The 17,072-nt window shown below is 40.0% G+C and overlaps 2 protein-coding genes across 11 annotated transcripts in view; both read right to left on the reverse strand.

The window, feature by feature from the left end:
- Positions 1 to 3,316, reverse strand: part of LMO7 (LIM domain 7) — a 131,853-nt gene extending 128,537 nt beyond the window's left edge. For 4 of the 9 annotated variants that reach the window (XM_069008878.1, XM_069008894.1, XM_069008888.1 and 1 more), the window contains exon 1: positions 3,164 to 3,316. In XM_069008878.1, the coding sequence (XP_068864979.1) occupies positions 3,164 to 3,232 (69 nt within the window). In that variant the 5' untranslated portion in view covers positions 3,233 to 3,316. The remainder of the gene's footprint in view (positions 1 to 3,163) is intronic. The other 5 variants (XM_069008896.1, XM_069008895.1, XM_069008940.1 and 2 more) reach the window with 3 other exon arrangements.
- Positions 3,317 to 7,832: 4,516 nt separating this feature from the next.
- The window catches only part of UCHL3 (ubiquitin C-terminal hydrolase L3), a 44,258-nt gene continuing 35,018 nt past the window's right edge, over positions 7,833 to 17,072 (reverse strand). For both annotated transcript variants that reach the window (XM_069008945.1, XM_069008951.1), the window contains 3 exons: positions 13,303 to 13,378; positions 10,769 to 10,827; positions 7,833 to 9,478 (listed from right to left, as the gene is read on the reverse strand). In XM_069008945.1, coding sequence (XP_068865046.1) covers positions 9,395 to 9,478; positions 10,769 to 10,827; positions 13,303 to 13,378 — 219 coding nt within the window. In that variant the 3' untranslated portion in view covers positions 7,833 to 9,394. The remainder of the gene's footprint in view (positions 9,479 to 10,768; positions 10,828 to 13,302; positions 13,379 to 17,072) is intronic.

The raw sequence follows: 17,072 nt of genomic DNA on the forward strand, positions 1-17,072 counted from the left end.
TGAGGGTATTGTCCTAATGCTTCTTGAACTCTGCCAAGGTTGGTGCTGTGACCACTTCCCTGGGGATTCTGTTCCAGTGTCCAACCACCTTTGGGTGAAGAACCTTTTCCTAATATCCAGCCTAAACGCTCCTGAAACAACTCCATGCTATTCTCTGGGGTCCCATCACTGGTCACTAGAGAGAAATCAGTGCCTGCTCTCCATTTCCCCTCATGAGGAAGTTGTAGACTGATGAGGTCTCTCCTTGGTCTTTTCTTCTTTGAGAAACTATTTCCAAGTTGTGGTATTCCAGTGTTTTATTCTGGTCTCAGCATGTACCATCTGCCCCGCTAAGGCGACAAACGAAGGCTGGGCTTCATGTGAGTTTGACCAGCACCACTTGCCCCAGGCAAAGCTCAAAAAGCACCAGATGACTCAGATGCAAGAAGCCAACACCACAAACCAGTGCTGGGTTCTGTAGAAAGGACACCTGAGAAGAGCTTGAGTTTTGCACAGAAAATGACCATTCTTTACCCCAAAGAAGTAGACATCCTTGACAGGCAGCTCCCCCAGTGACTCCAACTAGTGTAACTGAGACAAGCAACTTCGTCTCCCAGTTCACAACACATGAAACACAAGAGGTTGGGGACCACACTTTAAGACATCTTTGTGCTGTGAAGACTACAGACCTGCCTTGTCTGCATTATCATAAACTATGTCTCAACATGAACCTGAATTAAAGAACAAAGTCTTTCTTTAAGTAACACCAGATATCAGATGCAATTTTTTGTTATTATTATTCTTAATCAAGTTCTTGGCCTTTTAGGGTTTGGGTTATTTGGAGGTTTGGGGCACGGGGCTTGGGGGGGTTTTTTGTAGCATTAGAACTAGGAACAAATGTTTGAGTTCCCATGAGCCAATGGCTGCCCTACAGCATGGAGAATTCAGCTGGGAACAGGCAGAAAAAGAACTTGACCAAGCCACAGTTTTCTCTCACCAAAAGCTTCAAAAACATATGGGGTGAATTTCTTTTATGGTTTTGGGGTATTTTTTTACTCCTCTTGAGATCTGAAAGAGACAGCTGCTCATTCCCGTTAGTAAAAAGCCCTCAGCTTCAAGGTTGGAGGTTTTTTTAAGTCTCAGAGTCCAAAGAGTTCTTGATTGGAATACAGAAATATGTTAACACAGCTTTCATTAGCAAAGGCAAAGAGTAACAGTTTACAAAGAGATTTTGGCTTGTTCCTTTAAATACGTAGTAGCTAGTGTCTGTATGCTTTCATCTTCCTCTAATGTTAGGGAGAAGCTGGTAGACAAAACCCTACCAAAACACCAGAAGTTCAAGTTCATAAATATTTGGAAATCTTCCTCATTTTCAAAACTAATTGTTTAACCATTAGGACTCACCAAGTTTCACTCTCAGTCATGTATACACCACTTTGTTTCACCAAGACTCAGAAAACCTTGGGACGTGTCTCATTACCCTGAAAATATCATTACTCTTACATACAACAACGGAAATGGTGAGTGTCTTGGCCTTTTAATCCATCTGGATGTAAAGAGTAGAGAACCACAACGGTTCTTCTGAAACACAAACCTCATTTCATAGGGAAATAAATATTTATATTTTGCTTGAGCATTATGGAATTCCTAGCATCCTGTTTATCAATACCTTAAGGTTTGCAAGTCACTCACTTTACAATAAAATACTTCTCCAAGGGGTAAGTTTAAAAGTTACTTTAAAATGAGAACAGCTTTCACATATCAAAAGATAGCCACACAAATTAGATTGAGAAATGGGGGAAGCTGAGCATATGTTTTTTTTTTCCTCCTGCACAAACAGTACACACTTCTCACTCACATCAACTTTGCTAGTGCTCCCACATGCTACTGGCAGGCAAAGACACAAAACCTTTTGTAGGAATGGTACAACCAGCCAGTATCATACAAAATCTAATAATATTTAAAACAGATCCCCAAACCCTTAAAATAGGATTTTCAAAGACAACATTACATCACCTTAACGAAGCTATTTAAAGTAAGCTTTGCCAATTTAAAGAAAGCAATGCAAGAAAGGTATACTTGAGAGAGGAATGCTTTAATTACTTAAACTCACAGCTAGCTCTTACAAAATTGACACATGGGGAAGCCAGGACTGCTTTAATTACCTACGTTCACAGAGGACACAAAACTGACACTTGTGGAGGTCATTTGCGATACATTTGCCTTTGGTGCTCTCAGTTCAACACTCTCAATAGATTTTAAGCACTAGATGTCATTGTTTTATAGAGGAAACAAAGAAACCTAAACTGAGGTCTTGACAAGATTATAAAGATGAGGGGTAAAAAGTAACAAACATTGTTTTTTTGAATATTTCCTCCTTCCAAAGTTACTGCGATAGTGGTTCTGACAACATTAAGTTTCATCTTAAGTGCATAAGCACAAAACAATAAGCTTAATGTGTTAAAATACATCGAAACCAGCACTATAAAGCTCGTCTTTAAAGGCACACCACAACTCTAAGAGAGGCTGTTCAGTATTCCTAACATTTCTCAGCTTCCACGCCATCAGGCTCGCTCGCTCAGCCGATGCTGCCCTGGTCATATCCAGGTACATCCAGGAGCAAGCTCCCTCCCCACGCTTTAGCACGTACCGCACCGGTGTGACTCGGGGTAACGATACAGAAACACGGATATTTACGTCAAGCGCTATGTGCAGTCAGACAATCACGTTTAAAAATAGGAGAGAAGAAAATGAGTGTTAATTTCAGGTTGCTCTCTGTCCTGAACGCTTTCGAGACAGGAAGGAGCGTCTTTAATTCAGACTGTCTCGGAGCAAGTGTTACAGAAGCAATTTACAAGATGGCAAGAAATTATAAACCTTAATGACAGGAGGGCAATCAAGCCAGACTTTAATTTGGATTGCGAGGAGGGGCCGGTGGCGATACTGCACAGAGACAGATCTCTGAAAGTTGCCACGATACTTTCTAAAAATAGCAGTATGCAGCTGCCGACAAAGAAGCAAAGTTTGGGGCCGCGTCCCTGGAGCTGCTGCCGGGCGGCGGGGCAGCCCTGCGGGAGCGCGCTGCGCGCTCCGCCGTGCGGGGGCCGCGGCGGGACCCCTGGTCTCGGGCAGGTACCGGGAGTAACCAGGGGCTGGCAACCAGCAGGACCGAGAGGCGCCTCACCTCCACCCATCGCCGGGCTTCGGCGAACGCCGCCGGGAAGTCGCACTCCGCGTCCTCTCTCCCGTCCATGGCCAGCAGCGAGCGAGCGGGGGGCGGCCGGTGCTCGGCGGGGCGGGGGCGCGGGAGCAGCCGCTGTCATTCAGCTGCCTCCTTTTAACTCTGCCCGCGCCGTCTCCTCCCCCTCCGCCTCCTCCCCGCGGAACTCCCCCTCCCGGGAGCTCTCTAGCGCTCCGCGGCCGCAGGAATCCGAGGAGCCGCGGGCCGTGTGGCAGCGCCGGGACCCCCGGGAGGGGCCGCACCCCTGCGGCGGTGGCGGCTGCCTCCCGCCGGGACGCGGCGCCCCTTGCGCTCCCGGCCGGTGGAGGCCGCCCCCGGCGCCTCCCGCCTCGGCGCATACCAGGAATAGCTGGGGACAATCGCACCTTTCAGGGCCGGCCCCGCCGCCCCGGCCCCCGCCACCTGCTGCCCCGCCCGGCCGGGACTGCCCAGCGCGCCGCCGCCTCCCTCTGGCGGGGCCGCGGGAGCCCCGGCAGCCCGGGCCGCCTCCCTCACCTCCGCACCGGTGGGGCTTCCCCGGCCAACCACAGGCAGCGCCGCGATCCCGGGAAAGCTTCCCGGCTCCACACTCTGCAGCGTTGTCCCGTTTGGGAATGAAGTCAGGAGCCTTTTCCACAGCTACGGGAGACATGAGAGATCCACACTTTCTTTTGAGCTCTTTTCGTACAAAGTGACCGAAGTGGAGGTGCCCAGGCAGAGCTGGAGGCACACGGCTCGGCTTCTATGCTTCCCTCCCCAGCCCCGTTGGCTTCAGCTCTGGTTTAGCTCACAGTACCCACACCAGCGCCCACTGCTCCGGCTCATTCGTGTCTCCTGTCCCCGGCACACTACAACAGATTTTTAGCGACTCTTCCACCCCACACGCTATCCCAAGCTCAGAGCTAAAGCCCGGTCTTAGTACAGCTTGACCCCTGGGCCTGCGTGGGAGCTGTGCTGAGCTCTGCCCACTGCAGTGACCACAAAGGTGGGGCAGGTTGGGATCATGCTGTGCTGCAGCAAAAGGTCATCCACGCTGACCGAAGCATAAGAGCCAGGAGGGAGATGGTTTGCTGGCTGAACAGTGAAATCCTTTCTTCCAATACAGGAAGATGTGGACACATGCTAAGCAGAAAAGTTAAATATCAGGGAAAAGAGCCATTTTCTGTAGTAGTAATCCACAGCATTAGTTTGTTGGGTTTTGGCTTTGGTTTGTTTGGGATTTCTGGAGCACTAGATTTTATTTTGAGATTGTATTTAAGCTCTCTACAGCTACTTGAAAGGAGGCTGTAGCAAGGTGAAGCTCAGTCTCTTCTCCCACGTAACAAGCAACAGGACAAGAGGAAATGGCCTCAAGTTGCACTAGGGGAGGTCCAACTAGATTTTAGATTGGATATAAGGAAAAATTTCTTCAATGCAAGCACAGTCAGGCATTGGCACAAGCTGCCCAGGAATGTAGGGGAATCACTATCCCGGGAAGTGTTCAAAATACGTGGATGTGGTACTTGGGGACATGGTTTAGTGGTGAACATGGCAATGTTAGTTTAACAGTGGTGCTCAATGATCTTAGAGGTCTCTTCCAACTTTCACAATTCTATGATCTTTTCCTACTTGAACTTTTTGTAGTATTTTTTCTTTCCATGTCTTCTCTGTAAGTAAAACTGTGTTGCTTCATACATCTTTTGCTTTCATAGCCCATGGCAGAACATTCATAATTTTTGAAGAACTACTGAGAAAAGATAACTCAAAATTTGTACCACACACAAATTCACTTCTCCTGAGATGTTTACTTGGGAACACATCTTATTTCTGCTTTATAGAAAACCTTCTTAGAACAGAGAAAAAGAATCCTAGGAGATCAACAAACCAGGAAGCTATTAGCTATCAGTTTCTGCAGTATATGGAAATCAGTGTTGCTGGTGTTACACACAGGAGGGAAAATGAAGTGACTCTGGCTGAAGCAAGTTCCACGGGAGATGTTTGACGTTTATTAAAGTTACAAATGCATAGAAGTTATGTAGTTAGCTCCTCACCATGGTATGATTTGAGACATCTATGCTATAGAGTCAGCAAGGAACAATATGATAATCCAAGCTATAATTTTGAAGTTTTTTTCTTACTCCTTTTTCCTGTTCCAAGCCAGATCAGCCACAAGACCAAACACAAATGAAGAATCTGCATTTTTCTTGAGTGGGAAGCCTGAACATCAGAAAACAACCCTCTCATCTCACTACTTAACATCCATGATTACAAAGGTTAAAAATGTCTAAATAAAGCATTTATCAGCTGCTACTGCTGGCTGACATCAGTTTGCATTACCTGAGGTTACCAAACATTTTTCTGGAGAACTACAGCAGCTTTTCTCCACTTTTCAAGGTCTTTCACTTCACCTAAAAACACAGTGCTTGCCCCTAAATAGGAGAAGGTAACTAAGAATTCTATAAAACAGGCTTCAAAAGAGGTCATGTTAAGAAAAAAATCACATTTCTCACTTATTTCTGGTTGCTTTATTTCACTTCATGACAAATCAATTCACTTTTCTTACAAATGAAGTGTTTAATGTTTTAGATTAAGTAATTCAAGTAATTTGAGTAATCATGTTATTTGATTGTTTAAGTAGACTGCACGGATCACAGCAACTTTCAAGTCAAAGTTACTCACCAAGTAAAAAAAGTTCCCACATGTAAATCTCATTTTTAAAGTGAATTTTAAATCAACTGTCACAGATAAATTATCTATGTAAGCCTGAGCAACCAAAATAGTTTTATTATTCCTTTGTGCTAACAATGTAAGTCACTAGAGTCCTAGATCAGAGAAAGATTACATATACCAGATACGACTGCTAATTGTTGCTGTCAAAAGTAGCAAGTGTAATATTGTTCTACTTGACAAAAATAAACCCTTTCAATGTGTGTGCTCCTAGGGATAAGTCAAGCAACAGTTTACGTCATACTCTTTTCAAGGAGAGTTCTACAAATATTTGACACAATAATATTTTCTATCAAGGCAGGCTTCTTCTTTTAAAGAAAGACCATATTTACTTTATAAATGTGGGTTGTTAAGTGTCTTTTTTTTCCAAAACACACATTTCAATGTCAGAAAACAACTTTCTTCTTCTTCCCTTAACTGAATTATGCAGCCATAATTAAAAGGAAAGGGCATTGTACGGGTTATTAAATTCTTATGATTTCTTAACAAAATGCCTGTAAATAACATGGAAAAACTTGCACCAATATACTTAAAAGAGCTTGAATAATCCTGAGTGCTTAATAACACGCCAGCTCCACTCAGCTAAAATTAATGTAAGCGTGGAGCATGCATCATCTCTTCACTCCTACACACACCATGTCCATAAGATGGTGTGTACGGGTGGCCCAGACTGCAGAGGTTGAAGAGGGATTTTCTGGCACTGGGTCCTGTGGCCAAGCCACGCTCCTCTGCACAAAGGTGTCGAGACTCTGGCAGGGCTGCACGAGTTAGAAACTACAGTGTTATTTTCCCACTGAGCTTGAACTAATAAGCGGAGATTGTACAGCTCAGGCGATGATGCAGACATTGGGGCATCGCAGAGCCAAAAGCACCATGGGGTCTGCAGGGCTTATCAGCCTCTAATCAGGACCTTGCTTGGCTTTACAAGTCAGCCAAGTGTTCATACCTCAGCTCTTCTATCCATGTTATACAGGTTCTGTCAATGACAAAGATACTCCAGCAGCTTGTAGATCCCTTTACTTCCCATGCCCCTCAAGACAGTCACCAAAGCCTGTGCCAAAGCATGCTCTCACAAGCTCTGGAAGGCTATTACACTCTACATGTCAGGTGAGATGGTATTTCTGCAGTGCAGCCTTTCACAATTTCTAGCAAGGGACCACACAGTGACTAGACACAGTTCAGCATAGAAACTGGGGCATTGCTCTTCCTTTGGCATCTCCAAGCAGTGTTCACTAAAATGTACCATCTTACATATTAATAAACCAGAAATTAACACTGAAAATAAGGCAAAAGAGGGAAACCTTACCCTGCAGAACAACTGATTTGAAGACTATGTAGAAGATGCTAAGCAAAACTACATTGCCAAAATACTAAGAATTCTTATCTGTACGTTTTTATTAAGATTCAACATGTATTTTTCAGAGTGACCACAGAAAATCCTACCCCAAATTTATTACTCTAACCTTAATATCCTTTGTCCTGAATTTATCTAATCAACAAGGAGCTCCACTTCTGAAGGGATTTTGCAATAAACAGTTGCACAAAAACAGACACACCATACATTACTTAAACCCACTGACTTGTTCTAAACATTGAAGAGCATATATGATGAGACTATTTCCCTAGCGCAGACAATTGATGCAGCTAGTTTAACAGCTTTGAACTGCACTTCCTCTCTTTCCTCACCCTCCTCCCTATCCTAAAAGGCCCTTATCTATATTAACTATGGCTTACTTGAAAGGTAATCCTCTAAGTCACCATTAGCTTAAAATATGCAATATCCCAATTCAGTGGTGACAACCTTTGTTTGATTTTTCTGATATTAGCAAGAAGACAACACAGCTGGTTTGGTTACTAAAGCCTCTCATTTTTATTTAAAAGCAAGTTTCAGGGCTTTACTAATGAGCATGGCAACAAAAAGCAAGTCTTAATGATACTGCATTTTATTGGTGTAAAAAAGCAAAAGCTTCAAAAATGGAAGCTCATTAGTGTCATTCTTCTCCCATGCTTTTCCAATCAGCTCACTTACAGAAAACAGACTGTTGTTGCTGGACTCTCCAGGTGACATGTTTTAGACAGACATTCCAACTTTTTCCTTAGAGTTCAAGAGATGTTCTTAATTGATAAGACAGACTCCCGGGCCTCCTTATTTTCTATAAAGAAGGAAGACTCTGCCAGAGTGCTTCTGGAATAGCCCCGTTCATTTTTACTGCAAAGACAATTGATAGAGAATGAAAGCATCCTCTGGGACACGGAGGGCTCAGTTTCCTTTGGCAGTAGGTTTGATTGGAAGCAAACCTAAATTATTCCACTTTAAAGGAGTGAATAAGGAATATTTTTCTGGAATGTCCAAAACATGAACATTAACACAAACCAACCTTCACAAGAATCCTAAAGTGTTAAGACGGCTTAGCCAAAAAACTGAACCCAAAACCAAACCAAACGAAGAAAACCGAACCCCAACCAACCACAGTGTTACTATTCAGGTACAGAAAATGGTCAACAGTACCTTAAGAACAGTGGGTGGAGTGGGAGGGATGGCACAGGGGAAGGGTATCACACAGCATTCAGTAATGCCACCTGACAAACTTACAATAGATATTCCTACAGGGGAGAAAAGTATATGACCATCATGGCTACTTTAAAATCTCCAGTCTCTTTCTGTTGTTGCTGAACAAAACTTCATTGCAACCATCATCACTTTTCTATCATTTATTTCAGTTAAGTGAGGTACTTCACATTGCTGTATTCACCTGTGTGTGCCCTCCACAGTCCTACCATTTGAATTAGTTAATGTGCCTTTTCAGGAGGAAAAATCCACGTCATTTATTCCATACATACAAATAGCAAACATTGGTTTAACTAAAGTTTTTTGACAATTTATTAGACTTGAGAAACAAAGTGAAGTTTTATTCAAAATGTAAACATTAAGATAATTTTAAAATGTTAGTGCTCACCAACAGTAAGAATAGTCCTTTTTCTGCCTTTTTTCTTCAATATATTTATTTATAAATAATGCACTGAAAAAATGTCTTTGTCATTTGAGCCACCTGAAGAAGTTCTTATAGTATTCTTGCACCATTATAAATAAAAGATGGAGATAGCCTCATACTCCCAGTGTTCACCCATTACCACACCACATACTCCACTCAGAATGTTACCTGTGCATGACACAAATGATAATCCTGCTCTGAAGTAGCTCATCATTATTACATCACAGACAGTAATTCCCAAAACTTTTAAGGGGGTGGAAGGAAAAAAACCCACCACATAGAAATCTTGCACAAAATGCATGCCTGTATAGAAATACCCAAAGTTGCTGTAGGAACAAGCAGCAAAATATAGCAAGGACAAATGCAAAGTTTATTCCACGTATGCTACAATTAGTCAAGAATGTTAGGGAAGTATCAAAATTTGTACTATTAACATATGGCAACAGTTTTATTCTTACAATACATTGCAAGAGAGTAGCCTCACTGGAAAAGGCTTTTAAGCAGCAGACAGTGCAATTGCATTAAATCTTAATTCTTCTGGGTCACGTTCCATGAATTTCTTGCAAACTTCTATTGCATCCTAGGGGAAAAACAGTACAAAAAAAAACCAAAATGAAAAACAGTATAAATCATATTTATTACAAAAAACCAAACAAAATGTAACTGAAATATGAAGATATGCTTTATCCAAACTATGCTCAAAATGGACTTTTACATAAAGATTTACTAAATAGTGTGACAAGCCTACATAAACTGTATTTCTGATGTAAGTTACCACTATGCAAGATGACTTACAGTGCTCATATGGGCAGCCTAAAAGAGCAAAAGTTTTATGCAGGACCTTAGCAATGATGATATTTGTGACTGAATATTACTTTGTGCAGCAGATGTGTTGCTTCTCTGACTTTCTAAATGCATCTCTGAAGTTTGCCTTAACTAGTACTGCTGCCTTTAGAAATTTTTCCTTTGTTTCAAGATGAATCTAAGCTGGGCAGGGTAATTGAAAGATTTTAAGTAATTCCTTCATCTAGTCTAGCTTTAGGGTGTAATCTGGAGAACACATGTTATCAGTAAAACAGGAAAAAGGAACATATGAAATAAGGAAAGCTTTATCCAATTTCTTCCCCTGTCCAAGCAGGCACAAATTGTTTGCAAACTTTACAGACATTAGTCTATGCTTCTAAACTATAAAATCGTTTTAGCTTTTGTTTGTTTTAGTTTCTCTGGTTTCTTCATTTTGTAATGCTAATCCAGTCTGAATCTCATAGAAGTCAGATCTATGCATTGCCTTCTCTCAACTTCAACTTTGCACATTCTGTGGGGATGACAGTTTATTCACCCAATTCAGTGTATCCCTTTCCAATTCATTTCTCAGCTCATGACACAAAGTAGCACCCAAAAGAAGATGTGAAAGTGGAGAATGATTATTAGCAAGGGTCACAAAGGAAATCAGCTTCTGTCTAGCCTGACACCTATCAAACTATAACTAAACCAAAGGAAAGAGAATGAAAAATTTTAAGTTTTCAATCTGCTAACTTGTTACATGTACTATTTGAAAGGAGCAGGAGTATATGAAAATCTAAGCACAGAAGATAAGTCAGTCTGATCTCGTGTCATAGTCAACCCTTCTGACATTTCTTATGCTACAATACTTTCATCCGGAGCCACAACGTGAGTGTTCCAAAATATCTCTTTTCAAAACTGAGTAAACCGAATTTTGCCTCACCATTCCACTCGCTCTATTCCTCATCCAACCATAAATATAGCTAGACTTGTATAGGTATTTTCATATATCTATTTTATAAATTTTGCAGAAATACAGCAAGAATTTTGTATAACACCATTTATTACGAAGGTTCTCTATCCCTACCTCTAAAAAAGAATCGTCGCTGGTTTCCCCATGGTTTATTGGAAATGGCTTGCGCCCATCTGTTGAAAGACAAAGTGGGATTGAACAACACATTTATAAAATTATAAAAGCTTCATTCTTCCAGTTAAAACTATTTAAACAGATTGTTTGTACTTCACTTTCAAAAATGCTATCTCATTTTTCATAAAGGCCACACATGCAGCTAGCTCTTCCCTAGTCTCCACTGCTGACTGCTTGTACCAGTATCATTATATACAATCTCTTACTTTTAAAAAATAATCCAATTAAAACAATGAAATATTGTTTCAATATTTAATTTGAAAACTTAAAGGCTGTAAGTTGATATTTTTTTAATGCTGGTGTAGTACTTCAGTTTCTCAAGTAGAGTAGAAAAATTTCATCAACATTTGAATCATTTACACAGACAGACAGCTCTATGTCTGTGGTGTTTGACAGCTGTGATCAGGGACTCCACGGTAGACCAAAGCAACAAACCCACCATTCTGAAGAGTCTGGCATCACTGAAAATGTTTCTGTCATTTAAAATAAATTAGCAAACAAACCCAACAGCTCTAAGTATTAAGCACTTTCATGGCATTTAAAAGGGTTGCTATAGTTACTTTTTTCTTGCATTTCCAATAGAATAATGCTTGTCATTCTCAGCATTTTAAAAATAATTTTATTCATATAAATATGCTTCAGGTTACTTGCAAAGGGTTAACAGTATGAAAACCTGCGACAGGGCATCTCAGTATTTGCTAAACCACTTTTGCTAAATTCACTTTTGGCTCTGTCTTCCCTGTAAAAGGCTTTTCCCTCCCCAAAGATGCCATCAAAGTTGACAACACTTCCAAACTACATTTTCCATAACTAAAAATAGATTTGATGTTAGAAAACTCATGGATTCACATGAACAAGATGTTGTTCATTACTGTAACTACCATGACTGAAGTTACAAGGCAAAACTCTCAGAAAATGCCAGGGAAACAGAACTGAATGCCCTGCACTGTTGCAAGCTAAGTTCACCTCAATTTTTGGGCTTTTTTTATGTCCATATGGCAGAACAACATTTTAATTTCATGTGCCTATAAATAATGTGTTTTCTATGACAAAAACATCATAAACATTTAATATCCATGTGCTCCCTTAACACACCAAAGCCCACATGCTGCCCACACTGTCTGAAGCCAGTGAATCAATTGAAAAACCTTCTTCCATTTTCCTACTTTTAAGTTGGGGATTTTTTTGCTTCCTTCCGCTGGTACAGAGAGAAGTTATTTTAAGAACAAAAGAAGTAGTACTACTGGCATTCCACTGCACAGCAGAGCTAAATGCCTCTTCTTTTTCTAAATTTTTTTTATTTTAAGAAAAAATTCAAATGGGGTTTCCCTTGCTTCATACCTAAAAAAATAGGTAAATATGGTCATCATAGTATGTAGTCTGCTTGTTAATCAGCATAAATTAATGGACAATGAAAATGTATCACAGAAATAATAGCACACAACTGAAAAAAGAGCAAGTCATCCCTTATGCCTTGAAATTTAGAGCCATAAAATATTTATATTGCATTCTACAGTTCTTAACTTTTTGATCTAGTCCACTGACAGATACACAGGGGCATAAAACACAAAAATGTGTGCCTATTGGTTATGACTTATCTCTGGCAATATCCCTTAGATCAACTTAATATTAACATAAGCACTTCTTAGTTACTGCTTATGCCCCATGTTGTGATTAGTTACTACCTGTTAAGGGCATTGCTTAATTACATGCTGATTTTCAAGAGATGAAAATCATATAACCATAAAATACTGCAAAAATTATGTTAGGAAATATCAGTGACTTGCAGTTTTTAAATGCTGATCTGCTTGCTGATTTTCTGAAGAGCCTGCTGGAAAACCTAGTTGCTCAGCAACATATTTAAGGCTGGAGTCATTAGAGAATATCTGAGCAAAACTAAGTGCTACACAATCTGAAGAGGGAAAAGATAGCTGTGGTTCAAAAAATAAGGACTACTGTTGTACAGTTAACTCTCTATTGACCACAAAAAGTAGAGGAAAAACATGACAAGACTATTACAAATGAGTTGCAGAATATTAATATCTCTTAATACCCTGATGACATACTTTAGCTAACATTTCTGAAGTGGCATACAGTTGATTTAATACTTCCACAGGCAATCCAGAAACATAAATATAACAAATGTCCTGTGAAATGTTGAGTGTTTATTCATTTTTCTTGCTTCCTGTCCTGATAAATGCCAAAAAATGAAGTTTTGAGGCAGTCTAGTATTCTGTACCATTTTGTCTTAATAGGATGGAGTTGAGGGAAGGAGAACAAAAAAAAACCCCAAAACAATGGGAAGAAGGCTGCAGTTGTTTGACAGAAATCCCCAGAGAGCTAAGATGCAGCTAAAAAGAACCTAAGCCCTACATAATAACATCAAGACATCTCCCTGAAACTTTTCACAGTTAACAGCATCACTACTTGTATTTGTTTCAAACAAATGCAGAGTGCATAGAAAGTGCTCTTACCCAATTCATAGAGATGACCACCTACATTAACTAATGCAATAAAGTGAAGATCTACTTTTTCATCTATACTTGGTGCCTGCAAGACAAAACAAGACAAAAAGAAATTGTGTTTACTAAAACTCTTATAGATATACAATTAATGAACACGTATCATCATAATATGCAAAACAACTGGACAAAAGAAATCACAATTGGGAAGCACATTCTGGATCTATACAGAATGGCAGAAGTCAAGTGAGGAACATTTTGGAATATAAAGAAACTGTCTGCATGTATCAGTAAGAATCCATGCCGTGGAGTATCTGGAAGTATTTCTGATGATAGCTCTACATAAAAGCTTTATTTTTCATTACTGAATTAAAAGTAAAATCAGCTCAAATACATAAACATCAAAAACAGACTTTCATATAAACAACATCCTTCACTAAACCTATCTCCCACAACAAAATGATGCAGGACTCAACTCTAAACCTGTAATATTTTAAAACAGAAAATAATTTTTCCTGCATAAACCAATCCTTTTTCACAGGCAGTCAAAGCAAACACATCTTAGATGGGGATGAAAGAAAATAACCAGAGGTGCCCAGACTGAATTTTAAAAGTGGTATCATACTCATCATACCCCCTAAGGACTGCAGTACAGCGAAAGCACCAAGTGACATGACACAAAAAATGGTTACTGCTACTAAAGATCTGCCTAGGCCAGTAGGTTTTTTTTGCTGTGCTGGCAACTACAGCAAGCAAAAGCTTTTGCAGAAGATTGCTGGGCATGCACAGCGTGGTGCTCCACCAACACACCTTCCCAGCACCCACTGAGCAGTGGTGTTTGAACTTGTGAGCCAGAAGTTCTGTCATCACTTTTGAGCCAAAAGCTCTATTACCACTATTGTGTTCAATAGCAATTGATGGTGCTAATTCCTTATCAGTATGTCCAGTCTGCATCTGAACTTTGATCCACAATTTAAGATGATACCATTCTGAGCAAATGGGAAAAAGACTTCAGTTTTTCTTCATTATCAAGAATCTGACTTGTCTGAAAATGTATTTCATGCCATTTTCTTTAATCTTTTAATTACTGCTAGGCTTACATGAATTTCCTAAAAGATTCTAAAAATGTAAAAACTTGCTAGAAACAGATTGGAGCGTAAAATAAGTTTTAGAACCTCAAAGTCATATCATCTTTTCAAGACTGGGTTCAAAATTTCCTTTTTGATGATGGCCATGAGAAAAGACTTTAAAAGATGATATAAATTGAAGAAATTTGGCAAATAACCAGAAGAACAGAGTGAAGGACAAGAAGTCACCACAAGTCCTTCAATACATCAAGAAGGCAAAAGAACACAGCACTGTGGAGGAACTGCTAACAGCTTACAGAAATTCTATGTAGCAAGCTCAAGAATGAGAAAAAAAGAAAAATAAAACAAAAAACCACACAACTTCCCCTCACTTTCATTTGAGATTTATCTCCATGACCAGTTAAAAGTATGAAAGGCCCAAATACCCTGTTTCATCACTGTTTCAGAGAGCCTAGAATGGAGAAAAGGCATTCTGGTCACTGAAGATGAGGCATCTCTCAAAGGGGCAAGAGGATCTTTCCACCAGAAATTCAAGCAGTCTAAGTGAAATAGCCTTTGATAACTTTGTTTCACAGAAGGTCAAGCAAAGCCAGGATTTAGCAAAACCAAGCAGCCTCAAGAACTTGACTACCCCAGCTGCAAACTTCAAAGGACCACAGGTTTCCATAAAAATCACACAAGGCAGTAGGTAACATCCAATGGCACCTTGTTGTTATTGCTAGTGATCACCCAACTTTTTACAGACATCCAAACTGTAGTGCTACAAAAGTGTGTAGGCAGGCAAGGCTGAGCATCCTTGTCAAATCCCACATTGTCACCTAATTCCCTTCACAGACATATGACTTCACCGCTGTTCACTAATCCATTAAACATACCAACGAACAAATCAGGGTTTAAGAAATTTCAGGGTTAGGCAAAAGACCACTGCCAGTTAGTCACACTTTAGGAAGGAAGTGGCTTTACAATTTAAAGAACATACTCTACCTGGGCTCAAGGTGACATGAAGTAGAAGAGTACATCACTACTTCACAGGACTTTGACATGTTCAGGATTTGATTTTGACCACATTTAGAACAAGATATAGTTGCCCTTTTGACCATTTTGGGGGTTATGTTCTTTGTCTAATTCTAATAAACAACCTTTCTCTAGAGAGACACAATTGGCATGCCTGGAATGCTGAGTCTATATATAGAAAGAAGATGGATAAGGAACTCATCAAAAAAAGCATGATTGACTTTTCATAAAGTTTACTTAGAGGCAGACTCCTATAGAATCCTGCTGAGTTTTTGTACATGACTAATCTAAATAACATGCTTTCATTGTACTATTGCCATAGACCGTGAGAAATGTTGTGTTTTTAATTCCCCAACCTCAGAGAGAATGAAAGTGCCATGCCATTATTAAGTTTTCTGTGATATGTTCTAACGTAGGCTGTTTCCTTCCACTGATATTTCTTTTAATCAAATCTAGATAGCAGTAAAGTTGATTTGTTACATTTCTTGAAAAATTAGGATTTCAGTAATTTTTGGCAGAAAAATACTTGCATAATCATAAGCACTGAGAAACAATAAGGTCTGAATAGTCACGATGACCTAAAACTTTGTATTATAAAAATCTGTTGCTTACAACTTAGGCAAACAAGTAACCGGACTAAACTTTCCCAATGTGATGAATCTGATTCAAAATCCCTCCACCCCTCCCATCCTTAGGGAAAAAACTCCCAACACATCCATATGTGTGCAAACACACTCACACACACAGACACCACATGAAAAGTCAGGCCAATTTCCATTTCACTGGGAAGCTCTAGAAATTCTAACACTTGAAGCAGAAGATTTTAAATTTCAAAGGAATGGAAAAAAGAGGGAATGTCAGCTCCAGAGACATGTCTTTTGTGGCCTCCTTGAAAAGCTACACCTTTGGCCATGTTTTCAAGTTTCCAACAAAGTGTCTATGTCAATGTTTAAAAGAACAAGGAGCATAACTTTAAGAAGTCTGCCTGCCCGTTCATCACTACGTAGTATTGCTTAGAATAGTTACAGAGGATTTTCTCTTGATTACTCGTCATGTCAAAGACCACAGTGACACAGACATCAATCAAGTGTTGAGATGAACGGTTCCTCCAGACTTTTCACTTAAAAGCCCAGTCAGCGTGCAAAAGGAGAAAGCACATTTGAAGGACCACATGTATGTATGAACCACAAGGAAAGAGAAAGACACGGGAGTCTAAATAAGGGGATTGTCTAGTCAGGATTTGGAACTAACCTATGGGATTCAAGACTCATTTCTCAAGTCTTCTGAAGAGCTGTCATGCTGAGTGCGTAAAATTTATACTTCTCTCCTATCCAGCAAAGACAGAAAGAGGACAAATACCAGAACCTTGAGTAGCTTACAAAAGTTTATGTTATGGTTGCAATCATAGTATAAGAAGTAAGAAGTAAGTTTCGGTAGTATGGGTCAGTAGACATAATTTTTCCAATTTATCTCTCCAACCTAAAAACATGCTGAAAGATAAAAACCAGAAGACTTGAAACGGATTTAAAGAAGAAAAATACAAGAAGTTCAGTGCTCAAAGTGATGATTCTGAGAACATCAGCTAAAATGTAACTTTTTCCCAAGGAACTAAGGTAACACTCAATGATATTAATATAGAATATCTTCATGAATACCCAGTCTCACACACAAAAGAGACAG

The sequence above is a fragment of the Aphelocoma coerulescens genome, chromosome 1 (assembly GCF_041296385.1).
Source record: "Aphelocoma coerulescens isolate FSJ_1873_10779 chromosome 1, UR_Acoe_1.0, whole genome shotgun sequence".
NCBI lineage: Eukaryota > Metazoa > Chordata > Aves > Passeriformes > Corvidae > Aphelocoma > Aphelocoma coerulescens.